General features: G+C 33.2%; 1 protein-coding gene across 2 annotated transcripts in view; it reads right to left on the bottom strand.

The window, feature by feature from the left end:
- The window catches only part of CSMD3 (CUB and Sushi multiple domains 3), a 1,079,985-nt gene that overhangs the window by 318,033 nt on the left and 737,803 nt on the right, over nucleotides 1–24,149 (bottom strand). For both annotated transcript variants that reach the window (XM_030875636.2, XM_030875634.2), the window contains 2 exons: nucleotides 21,372–21,541; nucleotides 11,093–11,249 (listed from right to left, as the gene is read on the bottom strand). In XM_030875636.2, the coding sequence (XP_030731496.1) occupies nucleotides 11,093–11,249; nucleotides 21,372–21,541 (327 nt within the window). The remainder of the gene's footprint in view (nucleotides 1–11,092; nucleotides 11,250–21,371; nucleotides 21,542–24,149) is intronic.

Consider the following 24,149-nt stretch of genomic DNA (forward strand, 5'->3'; position numbering starts at 1 on the left):
AACGGAGATATTCTTTGTAAATTAAGATAATTTATAATACTTTGCATTGTAGATGAAAATGCACATGGACAACAGTACATAAGCTACAAAGCACAACATAATTTAGTCCAATTTGGTGGAATTATTGTTGCTTATTCATAAATATTCAAAACTGTCTTATTCTTTTTTTTTTTTTTTTTTAACGGTACGTGGGTCTCTCACTGTCGTGGCCTCTCCCGTGCAGGAGCACAGGCTCCAGACGCACAGGCCCAGCGGCCATGGCTCACGGGCCTAGCTGCTCTGCGGCATGTGGGATCTTCCTGGACTGGGGCACGAACCCGTGTCCCCTGCATCGGCAGGCGGACTCTCAACCACTGCGCCACCAGGGAAGCCCTGTCTTATCTTTATGGAAACATTCAGCTGCCAGTCTTTTCATTGAAAAGCTCAAATACTTGAAACTGACAAAGATGTGTATGAAAAAACATATACTATAAATATTCACCATTCCTTGTGCAATTTGATACTCTGATGAAATGAAAATTTCTAGAGCACAAAATGAACTGAAAATCCTCAATTACCTAAATCCTTTTGACTTGCTAAATAACTTAAACTGAGATCTAATTCCTTTCCTGCCACCATATAGCAGATTTCTTTAAGGATTTCTAACATTTTAAAGTTACTATTTGAAATCTACAAGACAGTAGAAAGGTCAAAACAACAACTTCACCATCTGGTACTATGGAATAGTTGCTTCGGATTAATAGTAATATTAATTCAGATTAGTTTTCAGATTAATATTTACATTAATTGGTTCATATTCACATTAATATTGTTATTAAGAAATAAATAATGCAAAACAAGTTAAAACTCCTTTTATGTCTGTCTCCAATCCCTTTCTGGTCTTTCCCTACTGAGAGCTAGCAAATATTCTCAATTAGTGTATTATTTTCACACATAATTTATATTTTTAACACATATCTATACGTCTATGAACAATATATAGTATGATTTGCAAGCATCTGTACATTTCATGAATTATACAATTAAAATAAGTCTTCTAAGCCTTTATTTTTTGTCCAGCATTGCGTTTTTACTTTTATATTTACGCACACACATACATACACACTTTATTCATTTTAACTACTAATGATATTCCATTGGAGGTATACTCCAAAATTGATTTACTTATTCTCCAGCTCATGGACATTTATATTGTTATATTGCTTATATTATTCATTGTTATAAAAATGCTATACTTCTATGTCCCCATTTGCACATATGCAAGTGTTTCTATGGTGTATGCAGCATGTAGGGATTCATAGATCATTTTCTCCTCAAGATTAAATCAAAATCTGCTAATCTCCTATTTAACTTCTGCCTTGGCCAATGAAAGATAAATAGTTCAATCCCTGCGTCAACATAATTTCTGTTCAATTTGTTTATGAATAATTGTGGATTCACATAGGGTGATGTTATATCTGGTTAGCAAAATAGTAGCAATAGTACAATAAGGCAGATGGCTTAGAAATATAAATGATATCTGAAAATCACTTTTTGAATGTAAGTAAGCATTTTTGATGTAACTAAAATAAGAAGGTCCTTATATGCTTTATTTCTTTGAAATCCACCTAAAATGTAAGTATATATTTAATACTGTTAAAGTGAAATTTTAGAGTATTGAATGATGAATGAAGATATGTTAATTTTATGTACTAAAAGTAAGAACTTTCCAAATTGCTAAATAAAAAGGGAATTAGATTGCTAATAAGGAAACTGAGAAAGTAATAAGATAAATATGTTAGAGAAACATATCTTTTTTTAAACCAAAAACCTTAATAAAAGTTTAAATAATAAAGCAATATTCTACCATAATCTTAAGCTCTATAGAATTCTTTGGTGGATTTAATACATAATATTTAGCAGAATAATCTTTAAGAATGATATTTAAGATTTGGTTATTAAATTCCACTTAATCCATGAGTCCTGCAAGAAAAAGTCTTATTTTAGAATTCTTTATATTTAAATAAGGATGTATATAAAGCAGAATGTCATTTTAAAATTCACAAGCAGAAAATAATCCACGACCATACATAACACTGTGATAATCCTCTTTGGTTCAGACATAAGGAAAATAAAGAGAAGAAAGCACTGAAGAAAAATTATGTATTCCTTTTTTCTCACTAATCAAACTAATAATCAGACATATCAAACTTTGAAATGACCAACTTTATAAGAATGCTTTAAGAAGACAATCCTTACAGTTTTGAGTCTTGAAAAGCTATATACTTTTTTTTTTTTTTTGCGGTACACGGGCCTCTTACTGTTGTGGCCTCTCCCGTTGCGGAGCACAGGCTCCGGACGCGCAGGCTCAGCGGCCATGGCTCACGGGCCCAGCCGCTCCGTGGCATGTGGGATCCTCCCGGACCGGGGCATGAACCCGTGTCCCCTGCATCGGCAGGCGGACTCTCAACCACTGCACCACCAGGGAAGCCCAAAAGCTATATACATTTAATTTAACTTTTTAATTCTATTTGTTGAGTAACTTTTAATGTAATTTATTTACTTACGTAAATTATAATATATCAAATTATATATGTAAATTAGCCATTTATATAAATATATCAATAGTAGCAGTGTAATCAAATTTTGGAAAAATCATTCAAAACAGTTACTTTTCCAGCAAGTATTTAAAAGAAAAAAAAAACAACGAAGTTAAGAGTTTAAACAAACAAACAGAAAAGCTTGTGCAAATGATTGCTTTGCATTTCCAACTGGAGGAATAGGAGATAAGGTAAATAATTATTTTTTCTTTTTAATTGCCGTTGTTCTAAATCCCATGTATAAAGTTCTGACTAGAAAATATGTTACTCAAAGCTTTTCCCACGATTTAATCTTTGGGCATGAAAAAGTAAGTGATATTATTAAATATGCTAGTTTGTGTCTTGCACATCTTAAATTTGTACATCATTCTGGATAGTGGGATTCAGCTTTGCCTGAATGTTAATTTTTAGCCATCAGCCAAATTTAGTATATGCATAATTGGCTCAACCTAGACATATCTAAAAATAAATTTTACTAGATATCACCAAATTTCTCCTATGTGACTATACCAACTTACATTCCCCAAAGTTCATGAGTTTCAAGTTCTTCAAATTATCATTTAGTATCATACCACTTTTTAATTTTTACCAATTTTGGCAAACATACAATAGAAAATTATGTTGGCTTTAATTTTCATTTCTTAATTTCTATCAAGCACTTTTTGTCTTTTGCTTATTGTTACTGGAATTACCTCTACTGTGAAATTTTTTGGCCCATATTTTCTTTTAGACTATATTTTTAAATTGATTTGTAGGATTCCTTTCTATGGAGTGTATGTTTTTCTATTATATTGTAAATATCTACTTCTAAAATATATCATTTAAATTTTGTGTTTATGGTATATTTCCCTATAGAGAGATTTGTAAAAATAATAATAATAATAATAAGGACTGGGACTTGGTCAATAAAACAGAAGCCACTTAGATATTTTGAGTTGCTCAAATTCAATACAAGAAATTAGAGGGAAAATACAAAGAAATTCAGAGGGTGTGAAGGTCAGAAGATCACTGCTGGTTTTCAAGAATCCAGGAGTTCAGGGAAGCTGCTGCCACATACAACCACCTGCCAGCACCACACTCTTGCCTGCAGATGCTGCTGGAAAATAATGCCTTCTTTATCCATCCTACCTTTCAGCTCTCACATGTTTGCCTTTAATTGGCAGAATCTAAGGAGAGATTTTGGCTGGCAAGAGCAGGGGAAATGCAGTTGCCAGATTTTTAGTCTCTACACTTATGGGAAGTGCTTAGAAGGGCAGGAATGCTCCTGAGTATTGAGAGATTTTTGCTCATGTATCTTCTTTGAGAAATCTTTCTTCGCCTTAAAGACACAGCTATTCTAGGCCACATTTTTTTCTAAGCGTTTTAAAGTTTTGAGACTTGCATATGTCTTCAATCTGCCAGAAGTTAATTTTATATAAGAAGTAAATTAGTAGGTCATTACATATTTAAGCTCAAAATTTACAAAACTTTTAAGATGTGAAGGTTATGAAGATGACTCTTCTGTTATTCTAACATGAAGAAATTATATCCAATATTGTATATATAAATGACAGGTAATCAAGAAATATTTCTTCAACATTTTAGTTAGAATACCTTGTACTATATAATGCAGCATTAGTCAATACTTCCTTTATTGCCTGGTTAATTTTCAAGATTTAAAGAGTAACAGAAATGCCAAATGTACCTGTTAAGTAGTTTATAGGATACAGATTTACATAGAGTAACATTGTTGCTTCTGTGTAATCTACTTATTTTCTACTTGCATTTGCACTGAATAAATTATATACTAAGAGTAAAGTTAGAGTTAATAGGTCATCTGATTATTTTTCATGGTTAACATTGTCAAGACCATATTGGTAACTAAATTAAAGAGTTTAAATAGGGTAATTTATTATATATTTATAAAGCTAGTATGCAAGAAATGTCATCACAAGGTAGCTATTGCCCATCTTTAATCTGAATATAAAATTTGAAATGGCCATGTTCCATGTAGATTACTAAACTATTTCAAGCAACAAAACTCAAAGGCTAAGAACATCCAGATATATCTGAACTATACCCTTGGGATAATGGACATTTTCAAATGGGATTTTTAGAAAATTAAATGTGCAGACGTGATAACAAGGAGACATCTGGGCCCAGAGGTAATGCCTAATGGCTGGGCATCACGGACTTTTGCCAGATCAGCTTTTGAGAAGACAATCCTATAATCTATCAAAAAGGTGCATTTTAGCTCTTCATTGGATGATTGTTTAAAATACCCAATTCCTTTCTGCTGAATGAAAGTGGATTAACTAGAAATAAATAGAGCCAGAAAAATCTGCAATGAAGCATATTTCCAAAAAATAGAGTTTAAAGATTTCATGAAAAACGTAAGAGATACTAGGCCTAAATCATTCTTTGATAGTAAATTTGGCCAATAAAAAACATTCAGATTCTTAGGCATAAATGACAAAAGTTTCTTTAGGAAGAATTGCATTAACATTTTAAAAAATTATTATTTTTACATTTACTTCAACAGTAAAAAAAAAAAAGATGTAAATCCATGGAATTTTAAATATAAAATATCGAAACCTTGGATTGGAGGTAATATAGTATAGTGATTAGGCTTGCGAATTCTAGAGACAGAGGCCCTCAGCTCAATTTCCATATCTGCACTTATCAGCTATGTCACCTTGGGCAAGTAACAACTTTTCTGTGCTTTGTTTTTCCTCCTCTTCTCACTGAGGATAATAGTACTTCCCTCATAGAGTTATATCTGTATCTAGTAGGTAGTAGATAAATGTTAGCTATTATTTTAACTCTTATATTTAATGTTTTAATAATGTTAAATGCTTCTGTGTGCCTTTTAAATAAAATCTTAAGTCCCTTACTATAGTCCACCTCACCCCTGCCTAGCTTCAAACTTTACCTCTCATTTTGTCCCATTCTCCTTGCTTACACAGCTCCAGCCAAATAACTCAAGCTGAAGTCTCTTAGGCCTTTGGACTTGCTGATCTATCTGCCTAGAACCCTCTACCCTCAGATCTCTTATTATAATTCAGGTATCAATTCATGTGACACCTCCTGAGACACAGTCCCTGAACAAACTGGGTACAGTAGACCTATCTATCCTATCATCCTGTTACAAATTATTTCTAAATGCAGTTCTCTTATCTTTTGTTCATATCTTTCTTTTCTGTCTTGTCTCACTAAAGAGTTAGCTTCATATGGGCAGGAACTTTGTCTTCTTCAGTGTTCTCTTTATTCCCAGAGCACAAAACACTCCAGTGGAGAAAGACAAAATTTAAACCTATGAATAACTTTCACATTAATAAGTTAATTCCAATAGAGGAATAAAAGGCAAGATAAGACATGTGACCAAAAAGAAATGACATTTCTACAACTCAGCCTTCAGAGAGAAACACAGTAAAAGACATCAGATTTAGGAATGCATTCTTGAATGTGTATTGAGCGGCTGAGGGGATCTGGTCAGAGTATCCTATCAGGTTTTGCTAAGTTCTATTATTGAATTATCCAGAGCAGAGTGATGTTTTAGGGAGAATATTGCATTGAGATCCTAATTTCTGACCTTTTCTTCCAACTTTAGAAGGCGGCAATAGTAATTTTCTCTCACTTTACTCCCCTATACCCTCTAGGAAAGACAACTACATATTTAATTACTTTATGTTGTATAAAGCACCTGAAAATATGCCTCATCTAGATTTTTATTTGGAATAAGATTCAGATTTCTCAAGGGCAAGAGTAACTGTTAGCCATTTTTGAAAAGAATGGAAGAGTGGCCTGACTCAAGGAGGGAGTTAATTCTGAGAAATTGGAGGGATGGAAGAGCAATTGGATTCCCTAATGTTAGTCAAGGTCTGACCAAGTTTGTCACAGAGGTTTTACATTCAACCAGCATAGCTATCCATGCTTCAGTTCTCTAAATCAAACTAGACTTCACCCAGAAAGTAATTTGGGAGAAGAAGGATCTCTCTACAAAAGACTAAGTTAAGAGTTTTCTTGACAACTCTAAAGGATGAAGACTGAAGAGATTTAATTCGCTTTAGAAAAATAAAGGAGTGGGAAATTTTCTCCCCTCAAATGTGGTGTAGCATTTTCATACCAGGTATGTTGTAATTTATTTATTGGTTAAGGAAAGTGAGAGAAGCTCACTGTCTTCTTAGTATAGTAGAACTAAAACTATTAATAATGGGTGAGCCAAGTGATTTTCCTTTCTAGGCACTCAAGAGTCTCTGGACTTCCATGACACCATTAATCAGAGAGGCATCTATTAATACAATATCTTTAAACTTATTATGTTTTGGAATATCTGTTACAGCTGTACATCATAGTAAACACTGTACACTGTCTTCTCAATAGCTCTTCTTTTCTTCTCCCTCATGAACAAAACCTTGATTTTGCTCCCAGCAGTAATTGAAGCATATCAGGCAGTATATCATCATAGTCAAATAATAATCCAATATTTTAGTCTGACAAATGCTTCATTTTTCCAGCTTGCCTTGCTGGGAAATTTAGGCATAACCACATAGCCCTGTTTTGGACAAAGAGAGATAAAAGAATGTCTGACAGAAGATTTTGCATTCCTGATAAAAGGGACATATATGGCTGACACTACCTGCTCCCTTTTTCTTTTTGCCTTGAATATGTTCAGTGTTAAAGTAGCCATCTGTGACCATGTCACAACAATCATGAGAACAAGAGTGAACACACTAGGAGTGCTACAGCAAAAGGACAGCGGCATGGCCCTTTAACAACTGAATCAAGATCTACCTACCTTTTCTCTCTTTACAGCTCTCATATGATAAAAATAAATCCTAATTGTTTAAGCCATAGTTAGGTTTACCATTACTTGAAGTCAAAAGTGGCATCTCAACCACTGTTTCCACTAGTTCATTTGCTATTCTTAGTGACTGTATAATGAATGGACTAATAAGAAAGTTGAAATAAAACACAACTTAAAGGCCTGTTCTAAAATATTTCTTCATTTTATTCTCAACCAAATGCAATTCTGTCTCTTAAAATGAAAATAACTAGACAACAGCAAATGTCGTTAAGTCAAAAAACAGATAATAGAAAGGTAGATAAAAAATGACTATCATGGGCTTCCCTGGTGGCGCAGTGGTTGAGAGTCCGCCTGCCGATGCAGGGGACACGGGTTTGTGTCCCGGTCCGGGAAGATCCCATATGCCGCGGAGCGGCTAGGCCTTTGAGCCATGGCCGCTGAGCCTGCGTGTCCGGAGCCTGTGCTCCACAGCGGGAGAGGCCACAACAGTGAGAGGCCTGCGTACCGCAAAAAAAAAAAAAAAAAAAAGACTATCATTAGATAGGGCAGGCGTCATTAGATACGGATGGTCATAAAAGGCCTGTTTATGCTAAAACTAGTGAGAAGCTAGGCAAATGGGATTAATCTGAATTAAATTATTTGCTCTATTTCCCTTGAATGTGTTTAGCATGTTCTCTCTAATCTCTGTAACTTTCTTCATCCTATTCCCTTTGCCTGGAATACTCTCCACTATTTCTTTCTGTGATCCACCAACACAACCTTTAATTCTACTTCATTCATGAATCCTTACCTGATCTACCCTAGCCAAATTTCCTCTCTCCTGTCTCTAGTCCTCTTAATGTGAATATTGGAACTCCTCTTTACCTTACAGTGTTCTCTCAGATGTTTCAGAAACAAAGGTGGAATAATCTTAAGGGGAACATACCACAGAATGGCAGGGGTGGGGTTGGGTTTAGAAATGACTGGATACAGGGATTCGAACACAAAGCCTGTTCTTTTCCATTTTCCCCCATGTTTGCACATCTTAGCAAATTCTCTCATGTTCAAAAATTAATTACTGCTTCTAAGAAATTTAGGAATACAAAATATGTGGCCTAGTGCAATCTTCTATATCACAAAAACATTTTACAAAATCAGTATTCAGACTACATGTTAATTTACCAAGAATATGTAAAAAGTTGTAATTGGACTAAAACTGACTAAAGACATTATGAATTGAAATGGCCCCATGAAGAACTATGCATAACATGTTTGCAAAAAACAAAACAAACAAACAAACAAAAATAACCACAATACCATGTGATAACAGCTACATTAGCTGTGGATATAGACTACTGAAAAAGAAGTGTTAAAGAGTAGGTTAACTCTGGCTGAAGGAATCAGGGTAAGCACCAGTAGGGAAATATTTGAAATGGTCTTGAAGTTGAATAGCTCAATTGATGCCCAAGGTGGGTGGGGCATATTGAAAGAAAAAAAAAGCCTGGTTACACATGCAAAGGCTGGAAACCAAAGTATATTTGGAGGATGGGAAGTAGCTTCTTTCAAAGCTAGGAAATCTGTGGTTAACTATTAAGATAATTGCAGATATGTAAAAAGATTGCCATTGTAAAAAACAGAAGTAACACTTAGGAACAAATACATTTAATAACAGATGTGTTACTACTTCCAGGACCCTCCTTAACAAAGGAGCTCAGCACATAGCCATTGGATCAGAAAATCTTGGAGCATTTACTGACCCGGGGATATCCAGAGACACCTTGGAAGCAGACTATAAATATTTTAGTTCCAGAATATAGACTGAAACGTTTCAGTTTCAGTTCTGAGACTGAAAAACATTCATAGATGTATGTATGCCCTTTTTAAAAAATAATTGCTTTTATACTCTCTTCCCAGTTCTATAGCTTTCCATCTTCATAATGATGCACATCCTATAATGAACAGCCAGAGTCATTAAGAAGAGTGACTTCAAATATTTTCTTTTTAAGGATTTCTTTCTTTTCTTTTTTTTTTTTTTTTTTTGACAACCAGTAGCTCACAGCAATGACAAAAAAGTCAATGATTTTACTCATTCCAGACACTTGAGTACCCTATACAATTTTATATCCAGGTATGGCCTACAATGCCCAGTATCTTTGCATCAATAATCTCACATTACCTAGAATTTACATATCAGAAAAGGAAATCTAGGTTTCCCCTATGAAACCCACTGACATTTTAGACAAAGAGAAATACAAAACGATGCAGAACAAAGAAACACCATTATGTAAACATTGAGCCCGGACTTGAAAAATGTCACCAGCCCTGTCAGAAAACAAAAAGAGAAAGAGGAAAACAGATTAAAAAACATTTGCCCTTCTAAGCAGATCACACCAATTATATTTGAGCAATAATCACAATACTGTTATTTTTAGTCCATCACACAGCAATATCTGTAAACACGATTTGCTTGGATTTTCATTTGTCTTTGGGAGGACGTCATAAGAAATCACATTATACACAAGAGTTCTCAGGATTTAAAAATATGTATTCAACATCATTTTGTTAATTTCTGTTGTGTTAATGTTAATAATTAACAATTCTAGCACAGGTAGGAAAAAACCTTTAAATAAACAAGGAGCAAGAATAATATCTCAGTATTATGTCTCCTGTCTCCTACTTATATCATTAAGAAAGAGCATTTTCAAAAACAGTAATTTGATTCAGATTCCCTTTAGGATCCCATGAATACCTTTGACGCTGTAACCATTTCAATGTCCCCATTTCTGTAATACCTTTCATTCATTTGACTTCTTGAGAAAATTTATGGAATTCATTCAATTCTCTCAAATATTCTAACAGTAAAAGGGATTTCTGAATACTGTTACTTAATTTATTTTGCTATATTACACGAATATTCTGAACTTCCAAAAACTGATTTGATCCTGTAAATTGTAAATTTATTAACACACAACCAGGAATCACCACAGTTTTTCATGCACTTTACTTTCCTAGAACAGTTCTTACACAGAGCAGAAACTTAATAAATATGTTATTTGAATATGACTTAATGTTCATTGGCGTAATTAGTCTATTTCTTAAATTATGATACAGGTAAAATAAGTTCATTTTGTTCATATAACAATTGATGTAACCCACCTACCTATGGCTCTCAACGATTCTCAGTCTTTGAGCTTCTACCTGTTTAAATGTCATAAAGCTGACTTGAGTATAACACAATAGTTCTATATAAGTTTATTTTTAACAAGGCAATTTAACACAAAAGCAAAACAAACAAAAATCTTAGCTACTCTTCCGTGTAAAATCATTTGAAACCATCCAATTATCATTAAGGGTGACCAACTATAACTACTATACATGTATTGCATATGTTTTGCAATTACAGGTAGGAGCTCAAACACTGGATTCCCATTTATTTAAAAGTTTAATTGTATTTCTTAAATATTTCATGTGAAGAATACTGCTATTTTAAAATATATAAATAAGTTCAAAGTCACAAATTACTCAAACTTTCTGAATCTTAGCTGTTTCAACTGTAAAATAGCAACAGTTAGAATACCTGTAAGTTTTTAAGTTAGGTTCAAATAAAATTATATACACAGAAGGGAGCTGTAAACAGCAAATTGATAATCAAATGTTGAATATTACTTCACCTGGTGTACTGCAATTATTTAATAAATATTTAGCATCAGTGTTGGGCCTTTTTTTTTTTTTCTTCCAAAATACTTACTGGTATAGACAAGTTGAAAGCCTTCATCTGTCCCTTCAGAATCAGAATTAAATTCTAGCCAGAGATGGTTTGAAGTACTACTAAGGGTCAGTCCTCGCATAGATGCGCCAGTAAAAGCACCTAGTAGATGAGTTGTTTTATCTTTTCCATCATAAATCTGCAAAAATATATTTATAATTAAAATGTAAATTTGACAGTAATAACCAATTCAGAGCATGTATTTATATCTGTGAAGAAAATGAAATTACTACACTCTTCATAAATCAGGTCACTACCTGTTTCCCAAGAACAACTGCATATATTAATTCCTACAAATATCAGGGTAAGAAAGTTAGACTCCACATGGGTAATTTTAATATTCCAAGCTCAGCAGACACTAAGTAAAACTCAAAATCATGTTATAAAGTTTTTATTCTTATAAAAACAATGCTTCTAATGGCAGACAATTTAAAATTGAGAATACCTATAGAAAGTTTGGTTTCTAAGATTGGTTGGTTGGTTGGTTGTTTTTCTAAACTTGGTCAAGGGCACCAAACACCTGCTTTTCTAATAACATGATTAATATAAAATGTACTTGCTTCTTTTGCAACTTCTATTTACCCATGTCCTTTATTTCATATCTGACACTTTTAAAATGTTAAAATAGTACTAAACGCATTTAGAAGCTGATTTAACAAGGCAAAAGTATACAAAGCAAAACTGACATGTTCCCAAAGCTCCCTACCTCATTCCCATTCTTCGGAAGGTGTAGCTTCTCATTGCCCTCTAATTTGCTTTTGTTTTATCAAGGCATTATAGACATTTCTTCAGGTCAGTGGATAGAGATTCTTCCTTTTGAGAGCTGTGTAATATTTCCTTCAATAGCACTACCACAACTTGCCCTACCATTCCATATATTAATAAACTAAAGTTTTTTGCCACTAAAGGTAATGCTGAAATAAACAGCCTTTAGATGTTATTTCACATTTCTTTTTTGGTACTTGTATTTCAGTAAGAAAGTTTTCAATATATTGAATCTGGGGGCTAAAATGTTCATGTATTGTCAGATTATTTTCCAAAAAGTGTACAGTAATTAAATTTAGGGTTTGCCAACAATGCATATTACTATTCTTTTTCCTTTAAGGCACATATTTTTAATGTGGTAGTTATTACCCCCAAGGGTGTGAAAATTGGTTCTTAGAGTTCATAAAATCTTGGATATTATGATCATTTGTGGTCCTACAAAGACCAACCCTGACAAATCTCATTCCACAGTACTTAGTTTCATGAAGTTGGAGCTTGGGGCTCCTTCTGTGAATGATAATGAATAGAAACGACTGAGAAATACTTCTGAAAGTTACCTGTCTCTTGCCTGAAATTGCCTTACTTCTGACCTGTCATAAGAGTAAAAATTATGTCGCTAAACCCCTAATCCGGTGATCTTGTCATAGCACCAGTGTTCCCCCAAAGTGGTATGCATTATATTCATGTCACCTAGGAGATGATATTTAGGTGGTACATGATAGAACTTTTATTATTATTATATTAATTTACATGATATATTTTTCTTGTGCTAAATTGTTGGATTTAACTTGATCATCTATTCAGAATGTTTTCTACAATTTGTAAATAAAAACTGATGTCTAACTTTTTTTCTTTGTATCAAATTATCCTTACAGGTTTTAGTATTAAGTTTATGTTAATTTAACAAAGTGAACTGGAAATATTTTACTATATTTCAAAATCTGGATTATTCAAATAAAATAATGAGCCTTTGCTTTCTACAGATTCAAGGAATTCTTCAATTCAAGGACATATTCTTGAGTTTTTGTTTATTTAATTATTCCTTGTCAATTTTATTATTTTATTTTCCACCTTGAATGCCTATTATTTACATATTCAGTCTCCAAAACTGTGTTGCAATTCCTTTACATTTTTTTCTTCTGAAATTTATCTATCTTTCCGCTGTATTATGGCTTATCTTCCACTGGATCTTCCACACTAACAATTAGATTTTCAGCAGTAACTAATCTCTTTTTAGGTCTTCTATTTAAATCTTAAATTTTTAAATCATTGGTCAAGTTCTAGAAAGTCAGTCTGTCTGTTTGTCTCTCTCTCCTCCTTCTTCCCTCCCCCATTCTCTGTTTTTGGTACTCAAATTGCATTATCTTAAGATATCTCACTTGTTTTATGTATTTAACTTGGTCTTTCTTACTTCTGGTTCCTGAATTCCATTAACTATGTGTTTATTTATCTTTAGGTAGTTATAGTTTTATGTTTCCTTATTATTGATACAGGTTTTCGATGTTGTAAAGACAACAATGCTTTTATTTAACATGCTATACAAATGTAGTTTTTGTTCAGAGCCCCTAGTATCCTTTCTTAACAACCTTACTCTATAATTTTTCTGCACAGACTTTCTGAAGTCTCCAGTGTCCAGGCGTTTCCTGCTCTCTCTCTTTGTGCCTGAGGGAATCTATAGCTTCATATGCACCCTCCAGGCTCCACCAGTTTATTTACTTGTTATTTTATTACCACTGAGAGGGAGTGGAAATAAGAAAGAGAGGAAGTGAGTTGTAAAGTCAATCCAACATGCTCACTGAATTCCGAACAGCAAACACCTTACTGGTCTCCCTCTTTGTTTTAAAAGGTCTTTCTGTCAATTTTATAAAGAATGTGTTGACTGTTAAAATGAGTATTTGACTACTAGATAAAGGGCTGTATGGACTAATTTCTTAAAATTATATGGGAGTACCAGGAACCCCTTGTGGAATCTAATTTATCATACAAATTCATCTCTGTTTTAGTTATCAGCAAGAATTTGTCTTCAACAAAGCTGAACCAAATGTTGAGGTCTTTTAGCTCAGGAATTTTTTTTGTTTGATTACATAGGAGCCAACTTTTCATTTCTTAAGAATAGTAGCCATCAGCAATAATTCAGAGACAAGGAAACGTGTGTCAGAAAACGCAACTTTTGCTGAAGTGTGATCATTCAGCTAGGAAATTTTGGAAGCATGTATAAAATTGTTAGTTCAAAATGAAAAGCAAGTGTTAATTAGGAAGGCTTTAAAAAGAGAAGAGTTTTATAGCTATGATCAAGTCCGTGCTGTTTAACTTGTAAATAAAATCCTTCAAATGTATTCAAATATATATGGGCGCATAAAGGCAACAAGGAAGGACAAAGCAGTGTAGCCAAAGACAAATTACATTTGAAGTAGACATGAATGCAATCATACAAATAAGAAAATAAAACAAACAAAATGTGCCTTTCATTTAAAAATAAATTTACAGTACAGAGTGATTATACTGGGTCTGATCAGAATCACATAGAAATTTTGACATTATTTCTCATTGCTTTTCTACTTAAAATCAGGATCTTTAAGTATGTTTTTATTTATTTGAGACGATTTTCTTTTTTCTAAAATATATTATTATTTTTGAGATATTTCTTAATATCTATTTTTATTTTTCAGAAATTTAGAAAGCTAAAAAAGACTAAGCTAATTATAATAGTATACTTTTTAATTGGAAGGGAGAGGACTGGTGCTCACAATAGAAATATTCTTAGTTACTTAGAGCCTAATTCAGATAATGAAGACTTACTTTTATATCAAATGTAGATTTCAAGTTTTCTTAAGAATTAATATTGTGAAAGGCATTGAGGGCTTTTATAACATTAGTGAAGCTCTTTGATAAGACTCTAATTTGTTATAAGGTTGCAATTAATTTGGTAGTCCTACACTAGAACAGACTAGAACTTAATACTGCCATGTTTCAATTATAAAACCTTTTGTAATGGATCAGGGCCTGAAATTAGTTATGGTGTACAGATCCTCCTATATATGGAAGGTCAAACTCTATTATGATGAACTGCTTATGGACACTTAAAACTGTTTTTGTTGTTAATGACATAATAAATGTATGATTAGAAAGTATATTCCCAGTCATTTCTCTAGTGAATTTAGCAAATAAGCTATTATCTGAACCCAAGAGCAAAAAGTACATAAAAAAGTAAAATAAAAAGAGAGAAATTACACATGCATGTGAGTATAATCATACAAACCTTCAAATCATTCCTGCTCATGAATACTAGAATTTTCATTTTGGCCATTTGTTTTATAGGTTGATTTGGAATTTAAATAATTTTTTATAATAAGTTGAGTTAGAGTTCAAATTTTGAATGAAAAAGAATAAATAATTTTTACAATTGTTAAAAAGGACAATATTTTAAATCTTATTATGTTCTCTCCAAAGATGATATGTAACAGAGAAGAAAACATTTGTTTGTACTCAAATATTTGTCTTTACAATAGCTATATAATGTGTACTCAATTAAGAGTTGGTATGTATCAGGGAGGGAGTTGGGAATGCAATGAGGGGTCAGGTTTTCAGGGGCCTTAGCTTTGTGGTCCCAGCTCTACCATCAAAGCTGATTGGAATGTCACACATCATTTCACTTCTGTGATCTCAGTAGGGGAGAAAAGGAAGGGTTTTATGAGGCCTATCATAGCACTCTATACAATATGGATATTTACAGAGTGCTTTTGAAGGGAGAAATAACAGAGGATTATCAGTGAACAACAAGCAGAGTTAGTAGATACATGTGGTAGACTTATGAGATCACTGGTGGGCTAGAAAATATTTAAAACCCAGCTCTCAAACAAACCAAACTGGTGAATGTACATACCCATATATACGTTTTTTAAGTAAATTTTATTGATATAAAGAGAGATTGACAGACTTTTTCTGAAAAGGTTTAGATAGTAAATATTTTAGGCTGTTAACATCTCTGTGGCAGCTACTCAATACTGCCCTTCTAGCACAGAAGCAGCCGTAGACAATGTGAATGAATAAACACAGCTTTCTCCTATTAAAACTGTATTTACAGAAAGAGGTGTCAGTCTGATTTGGCTCACAGACTGTCATTTGTGAATCACTGATTTAAGGGATGTGTAGCATCCTATTTATACACAGGAATAAAATATACAATACTCATTATTGAAAATTCCATAGAGCTAATTGATTCTTACAGAGTGCTTTCAGTGTTTTTTGCCAAACTTTTGTAGCTGCAACTTATAACTGCAACTTACAGACAAAAGTTGTTCTTAAATGAACATTGCTTGATTTTTTTAAAAAAATTATTTTTATTTATTTATTTTTGACTGTATTGGGTCTTTGTTGCTGCATGCAGGCTTCCTCTAGTTGCAGCGAGCGGGGGCTACTCTTCTCTGAGATGTGCAGGCTTCTCATTGCAGTGGCTTCTCTTGTTGCAAAGCATGGACTCTAGGCGCACAGGCTTCAGCAGTTGTGTCACACGGGCTCAGTATTTGCAGCTTGTGGGCTCTAGAGCCAGGCTCAGTACTTGTGGCGCACGGGCTTAGTTGCTCCGCGGCATGTGGGATTTTCCCGGACCAGGGCTCAAATCCATGTCCCCTGTGTTGGCAGCAGATTCTTAACCACTGCACCACCAGGGAAGCCCTATTGCTTGATTTTTTTGTTAACAAGTGAGATGAAAATGAAACATCAAAAACGATGTTATATCAGAATGTCACTGGTTTGTAAATGATATGAGCAACTTCTTTGCTAAACTGAATAATAGTTTTCAAATACTAGAAAAGATATTTTCTCAATTTTTTGTGCTATTCATAATATAATGGCTACAGATACAACCCGTTTCTACTTATGTACTGACAATGAGCAAAGCAATAAATCAAGTCAGGGTTTGTAGTATTTGCCAATTTCTGCAGTGTAAACACTTTACTATGGCTAATATCAAGCTATCAATGTGACATTGTTGAATACAGAGTTGGGAAGAGATGGACAAGCTGACATAGTATTTCCAACACACAGATACAGTATATATAAGTAAACTCAAAAGCACCGATAAGGGCTTCCCTGGTGGCGCAGTGGTTGAGAGTCCGCCTGCCGATGCAGGGGACGCGGGTTCGTGCCCCGGTCCGGGAAGATCCCACATGACACGGAGTGGCTGGGCCCGTGAGCCATGGCCGCTGGGCCTGCGCGTCCGGAGCCTGTGCTCCGCAACGGGAGAGGCCACAACAGTGAGAGGCCCAAGTACCGCAAAAAAAAAAAAAAAAGCACCGATAATAGTTAAAGTAGTAAAATAATTAGGAAATGAAAAGTTGCATTTATTACCTTGGTTTTTTAATTTAATTGTAATTCAATTGTAACAATTTAATTTTTAATAATGGCTATGTTTACAACCAGCTCACAAAAGTACTGAAAATTTAACAATAGGCTCTCACACGTGGTACTGCCAAAGATTCACAAATAGGTTATGAAAGAGCTTAAAAATAATACGTCTTAGAAAACAACAATAGCAACACATTAATAACCCTCTCATCATATTTCTAAAAGAATGTTATTAAGTCCTTCAACTATCTAGTTTTTCATAAATATGATATACATCTCCTAACCCTTTCTTTTGGACTCTCAAAACCAATTTTGGGATATTTTACTGGCTCTTCTCCATAATAATCCATTTAGTCTACATTTTGCGTAAGAAATGTCTTTAAACTTCATAATGCTGACTGTGGTAAAAAGATTGTCTTGAATTATTTCCCTGCTACATTTCTTTATCTAAACATAGTGCTTAGTCTTTTTCTGAAAATAAAAACAAACACAGCGACAACAAAAACATAACTAGTATTTCTGATTGGTATTCAGCTTTTTTCCTATCCAGCTGACAAGGAGAGCTATTCATTATTGACAGTTTAGAGCCTACATATAATAAACACCATCTATAAATGTTAATTAAAAGAATTAATTAAGTTACATATTTTGAGTGAGGGATTGGGAAGTTCAATATTATTGCCCATTGAAAGTAAAAGAACCAAGGAAAGATACATTCATAATTCCCAAACCTGCTGGTCATCACATAATCTGGAGGGCTTTATAAAATTCCTTAATCCCAGGTGCAAACCAACTGAACCTACTTTCCCCAGATCTACTGAAACTGCTAGTGTGGTTATAAATAACTAAGGTGTTTATAAAAAGCAAGAGGAGGGAGAGAGAGAGTGGGTGAATGAGTAAACAAGCATCATCCTACAGGATGAGCTACTGGAAAGGAAAGTTGTTTTTGTGTGTGTATAGATATAGATAAATAACACACATTGTTTTTTATTGTTGTTGCTGTTTTGTTTTTATCAGAATCCAATACAGTGATGTAATATAGTAAGTTAAACCAGAAGAAAACAAACCTTCTTCCAAGCCTTATACATGTAAAGATTACAAGAGAATGTCATTCCAAAGAACATAGCCGATCCTACCACATAAAGAAAAACAGTGCTTTTAAATCTCTCAGTCAAGGGGCAGAGAGTTCCATAATGGGCTATTTTTTTTTTTCTTATTTCTTCTTATGTCTTAGTTGGAATGGAGAAAGAGAACTGACTCTAGTAGGTTTAATATTGGAAAGTGCTGGGGTTGAGAATGGGCTCTCATGGATTAGTTTGCAGTGAGGCAAATGACCTTCCATCCTGATAGGACTCGGCTTAACTGTCTTTGAGAAGTAATCATTTGTCCTTTGCGGAGTACATTGTCTGTTTGTGCATGCCTAACTGTGCCTGTGTCAGTAGGTATCTTTGACCTAATAGTCATCCATGGAATTAATGAGAAGAATAACATACAAGCATTTTACATCTTACACTGGTGGAGAGATCATGAAGACAGACAGCGTTTAAAAGCCCATCCCCAACCATCTCTGTAGTATGGCTTACTGAAGTCCTTTTAATGTGGTAATTTAGAATAAATCCCAGGTTAGACTATCAGTAGAAGGATAATTGAATTGGTGTGTTTCCAGGTTAATTTTAGTATATAATCTTTTCAACTTTGGAAAACATATATTTATTCTAGGAAAGACATAATTTTTAAAAAATTTCTGGGAATATAAATTTTCATCCTTTCACTCATGAAAGAAAAGTCACTATTTAATGAAATCCACTAAAGGGCCTTAAATTGAGTTTTTCTGCTTTCCTTTGTCTCTCACCATCACGTCCCCTCACACTGTCACTTATTACTGAGGTCCCATCCTTCCTCAAGGGAACACACATCACAAATGCATATGACTTTACTTCAAATAAGTAATACGTTAGAAAGCACTCTGAGAAACATATTAGGGCTATTTTTTAAAAAAAGCATCACTTGTTATCCCTAATGAATTTTCCAAAAAATAAACATCATTCAGTATGGAAAAGTAATGTAGAAATGTCAAGCATCACTGAGAGCAGAGAAATATTTTAGGAAGGATTGTGGTAGGCATGGGGAAGCATTTCCTGACTTTTAACTTACAAATACATGTTTATTATTGTTGCTATGTGATACAGTTTAGTAGCTACACTCATATTTCTGATCTATACCTTGATACAGTTTTTCCCCCCAGTTAGCCAAATAAATAAATAAATAAATAAATAACCACTGCCTTAATTCTAAGTACAAGTATCCCATTAATCTCAATGTTGACTCCAATTTAGCAAATAAACCTATTTTAACAGGAAAATCCAAACAATGAACTGGAAGTTGAAGATATAATACAGTGAGTTTCTGTTGCCTATTGAGGAAAAGCACAAAAATTGGGAATGGCTCTAAATTAATACTAAAATTGTATATATCTAAGTGTACTGCAGGAAATCTTTCCCATGTCTATACAAATCTTACAAGCATAAAGAACTGTGTTAGAGAACCATCAATTATCATCAAATTAATATTCTTTTTAAAAGAAGAACATAACCAACAACCTTAAAATCACTGCTTAAATAAAAGTCCCCCACCCCAGTCAACCTGGGATATCATAAATTTTTTCAAGATTTGTGAAAACAGAAATATGTTGAATTTCTTACCTGGATTAATGAAATCTTGATAATGAGAAAAAAAATGTATGTGATCATTTTTTAAATATTTAAATGTGATTTTATAGAAGTGTTTACTTTTATTCCGATAATGAATATAAACTATATTTATCAAAACACTTACTTTGAAAAATATGGATCAGCAAGTATGAAAATATTCATTTGCCTAAAATCGGATCATTAAAAAAAATTTCTTTTGGCAGTGCCGTGCCACTTGCAGGATTTTAGTTCCCCACCCAGGAACTGAACCTGTGGCCACAGCAGTGAAAGCACTGAGTCTTGACCACTAGCCACCAGGGAACTCCCTTTAATCGTATCTTTAAATTTGATTATTTCAAATTTTTTAAATAAATTAACAAATTTTGTCCTAAATGTTTATTATCAACAAGGTATATTTTTTCTTAAATAATTTATAGATATTGTTAGATATATTCATAAATTATAAACTTTTTCATAGTCATAAATGCAAAGAGTTATCTATGTATCAACAGAAATAAGTTACTTAATAAACATCAAAATAAAAATAAATAAATGTCCATTTATGGATTATGTTTCATAGATAATATTTATTGAATATAAGATATTTGGCATGAAAGTGTTATTTTGGTGTTATTGAAACATTAAAATTCATGTATCAAAAAACAAATGGTTCTAAAGAATCTAGGGGCAGGACAGGAATAAAGACACAGATGTAGAGAATGGACTTGAGGACATGGGAAGGGGGAAGGGTAAGCTGGGACGAAGTGAGAGAGTGGCATGGACTTATATATACTACCAAATGTAAAATAGCTAGCTAGTGGGAAGCAGCCGCATAGCACAGGGAGATCAGCTCAGTGCTTTGTGACCACCTAGAGGGGTGGGATAGGGAGGGTGGGAGGGAGATGTAAGAGGGAGGAGATATGGGGATATATGTATATGTATAGCTGATTCACTTTGTTATAAAGCAGAAACTAACACACCATTATAAAGCAATTATACTCCAATAAAGATGTTAAAAAAAAGAAAACAGCTATGTAGCAAATTGGGTTCAGAAACTAAATTACAAAGCACAGGAGAGACTACTGGAGTAGAGGAAGTGAATAGCTATTGGTAATATCTTAGGGCATTTTCACTAGACATTTTCTTTTTTCTTCTATTACAAAAAATTCTGTATTTTGCTTTTCAAAACAATATTATAAACGGGTTTATGTCATGAAAAATAATTCATGTATCATAAAATCAAAATTTACTTATTATAAATAAACATTAGAAAGAAAACATTCTATCTCAGTAAAAATACTGACAGGAAAATGGGAAATAATGTATAATTTAAATCCATGAATGGCAGAATCAACTTATGGTTGATTATATATACATATATATCATATACATGTATATATGTATTAATGTATACTTAATGACTAAAATGATCAAAATATAAATATTCTGAGTTCACCTACCTTAAGAACATCTCCTTGTGCTAAATGAAATGTTCTGGCTGAAATATTGATTCCCTTTCCTGCTTGAACCTGAATACTATAAATGCATTCATGGTTGTTTTCATAGTTGAGTGGATAATTCGGAGAGAGCAGAATTCCTTCATTACTTGTTGCAGATGCACCACATTCAGCTGCAGGTAAAACAGAATATTGAAGTACAGTTTAATAGAAAGCATTATCATTTCAAGTAATGTAATGTATGGAAGCGTAAATGTATTTTATTTTAGCTAGAGGCTAACATGAAAATAATGTACAGAAGGGCTTTACATTGTAGATGAATCACTCCTTCTCATATAATAGATAGGAAGAAGGGACTACTGCCTCTGGACAGAACACTGTACATAAATAGAAATACACAATAGTTTCAGTATTTCCCCCCCAACCTTAGATGAAAGGATAGCATGGAAAAGGATGAGGGCAAAAGATTTTCAGGATGTATTTTAAGTTTGTAGATCTCTGATTAACTTATTATGTTTAAATTTATAATTTACTTATTTTAAAGTATAAAAAAAGGGAAGAGATCAATTTCATTTTAGAATGATTCTTTACCTTTAAATGCTTTACTGTTTAAATACTTAAACATTAACAAAAATCAGGTAAAAGAAAAAAACCTAATGAGGAAATGAAAATGATCAAGATGGAGCAGTCAGTATAATATCAATAATAATAATATTATTTTAACAAAGCATAAAATAATAATAAGAACTAATGATATGATGCTAACAATCAGTCACATGAAGTGTCACCCAATAAAGCTCCTTCAAGACCTTTTAAGGTAAAACAAAAACAAAAAATTCATAAACTGCCAATATTGATTTAAATTATTTCTATTTTAATAATACTTAAAGAGTTTTATAGCGTCAGCCTTACATTTAGGTCTTTAATTCATTTTGAGTTTATTTTTGTGTACGATGTTAGGGGGTGTTCTAATTTCATTTTTGTACATGTAGCTGTCCAGTTTTCCCAGAACCACTTACTGAAGGGACTGTCTTTTCTCCATTGAATATTCTTGCCTCCTTTGTCATAGATTAGGTGACCATAGGTGCGTGGGTTTATCTCTGGATTTTCTATCCTGTTCCATTGATCTATATTTCTATTTTTGTGCCAACACAATACTGTTTTGATTACTGTAGCTTTGTAGTATAGTCTGAAGTCAGGGAGCCTGATTCCTCCAGCTCCATTTTTCTTTCTCAAGATTGCTTTGGCTATTTGGGGTCTTTTGTGTTTACACACAAATTGTACATTTTTTTGTTCTAATTCTGTGAAAAATGCCATTGGTAATTTGATAGGGATTGCACTGAACCTGTAGATTGCTTTGGGTAGTACAGTCATTTTCACAATATTGATTCTTTCAATCCAAGAATATAGTATATCTCTCCATCTGTTTGTGTCATGTCTGGATTCTTTCATCAGTATCTTATAGTTTTTGGAGTATAGGTCTTTTGTCTCCTTAGGTAGGTTTATTCCTAGGTATTTTACTCTTTTTGATGTGATGGTAAAAGGGATTGTTTCCTTCATTTCTCTTTCTGATCTTTCACTGTTAGTGTATAGGAATGCAAGAGATTTCTGTGTATTAATTATGTATGCTGCAACTTTACCAAATTCATTGATTAGCTCTAGTAACTTTCTGGTAGCATCTTTAGGATTTTCTATGTAAGTATCATGTCATCTACAAACAGTGACAGTTTTACTTCTAATTTTCCAATTTGGATTCCTTTCTTTTTTTTCTCTGACTGCCGTGGCTAGGACTTCCAAAACTATGTTGAATAAAAGTGACTAGAGTGGACATCCTTGTCTTGTTCTTGATCTTAGAGGAATCATTTACATTTTAAATCTGCCTCATTTCCTCCTCACTAGCTTATTAGAATCTAGGCATGCTTGTGGGGGCATGGAGACAAAAGTTCCCAGGTCATACAGATGATCCAGAATACACATATATGTTTATCAGTTAGATTATTTATTAGGGAATACAGACAGTTTTAAACTATGTTATAGAATCATGTAATTCTGAGAATATGTACTTGAATGCCAACTTGCAAAATACTGAAACACTGATTAGCAGCTCAGGCTTTAAAATTCAAAGATTAGTTTCAAAATTAAGCTCTATCTTCTATCTATATGGCTTTGGCAAGTTATTTATTCTCTCTAAGCCTCAATATTGTAATTATTATTATGGAAATAATAGTACCCTCTTCATAGGGATGTTTGTGTGTGTGTATTATTATATGTAGATAATACATGTAGAGCATTTAGCAGGAAACTGGCATACAACAAGAGCTTGATAACATTAAAGCTATTATTATGAATATTTTAAGTATAAGTACTAATGGTGGCATCATGTTGTATACAAAGAAAAATAGTTTAGGATATTTATACTGTCCCCAGTGTGACTATTCAGGTGTAGAAAGACACTTAGGTGTGAAAAGCCAGAGGACTCTTTCTAATTTTGGAGAATTATTTATGATATTAAAATTATTTTAACTGAATATAACACCCCCCCAAATAAAGGCCAAATGATAATTTACTTCAAAATATACTAATAATTTATTGTAATGTTCTCAAAATTTGAATAGGTAGTAAGTGCCTTCTACTATAAACACTGGTTTTTAGTGTAAAATATAAAGGAAATTTTCCTTTCATATCAACAATAACCTGCTTTTGTTATATTTTAATTTTCAGTTGATTTTAATGGAAGAAATGTTCACATATTGGGGTATGGGGAAATCATTCTGGCTAATA

This window comes from Globicephala melas, chromosome 17 (genome assembly GCF_963455315.2).
Source record: "Globicephala melas chromosome 17, mGloMel1.2, whole genome shotgun sequence".
Taxonomy (NCBI): domain Eukaryota; kingdom Metazoa; phylum Chordata; class Mammalia; order Artiodactyla; family Delphinidae; genus Globicephala; species Globicephala melas.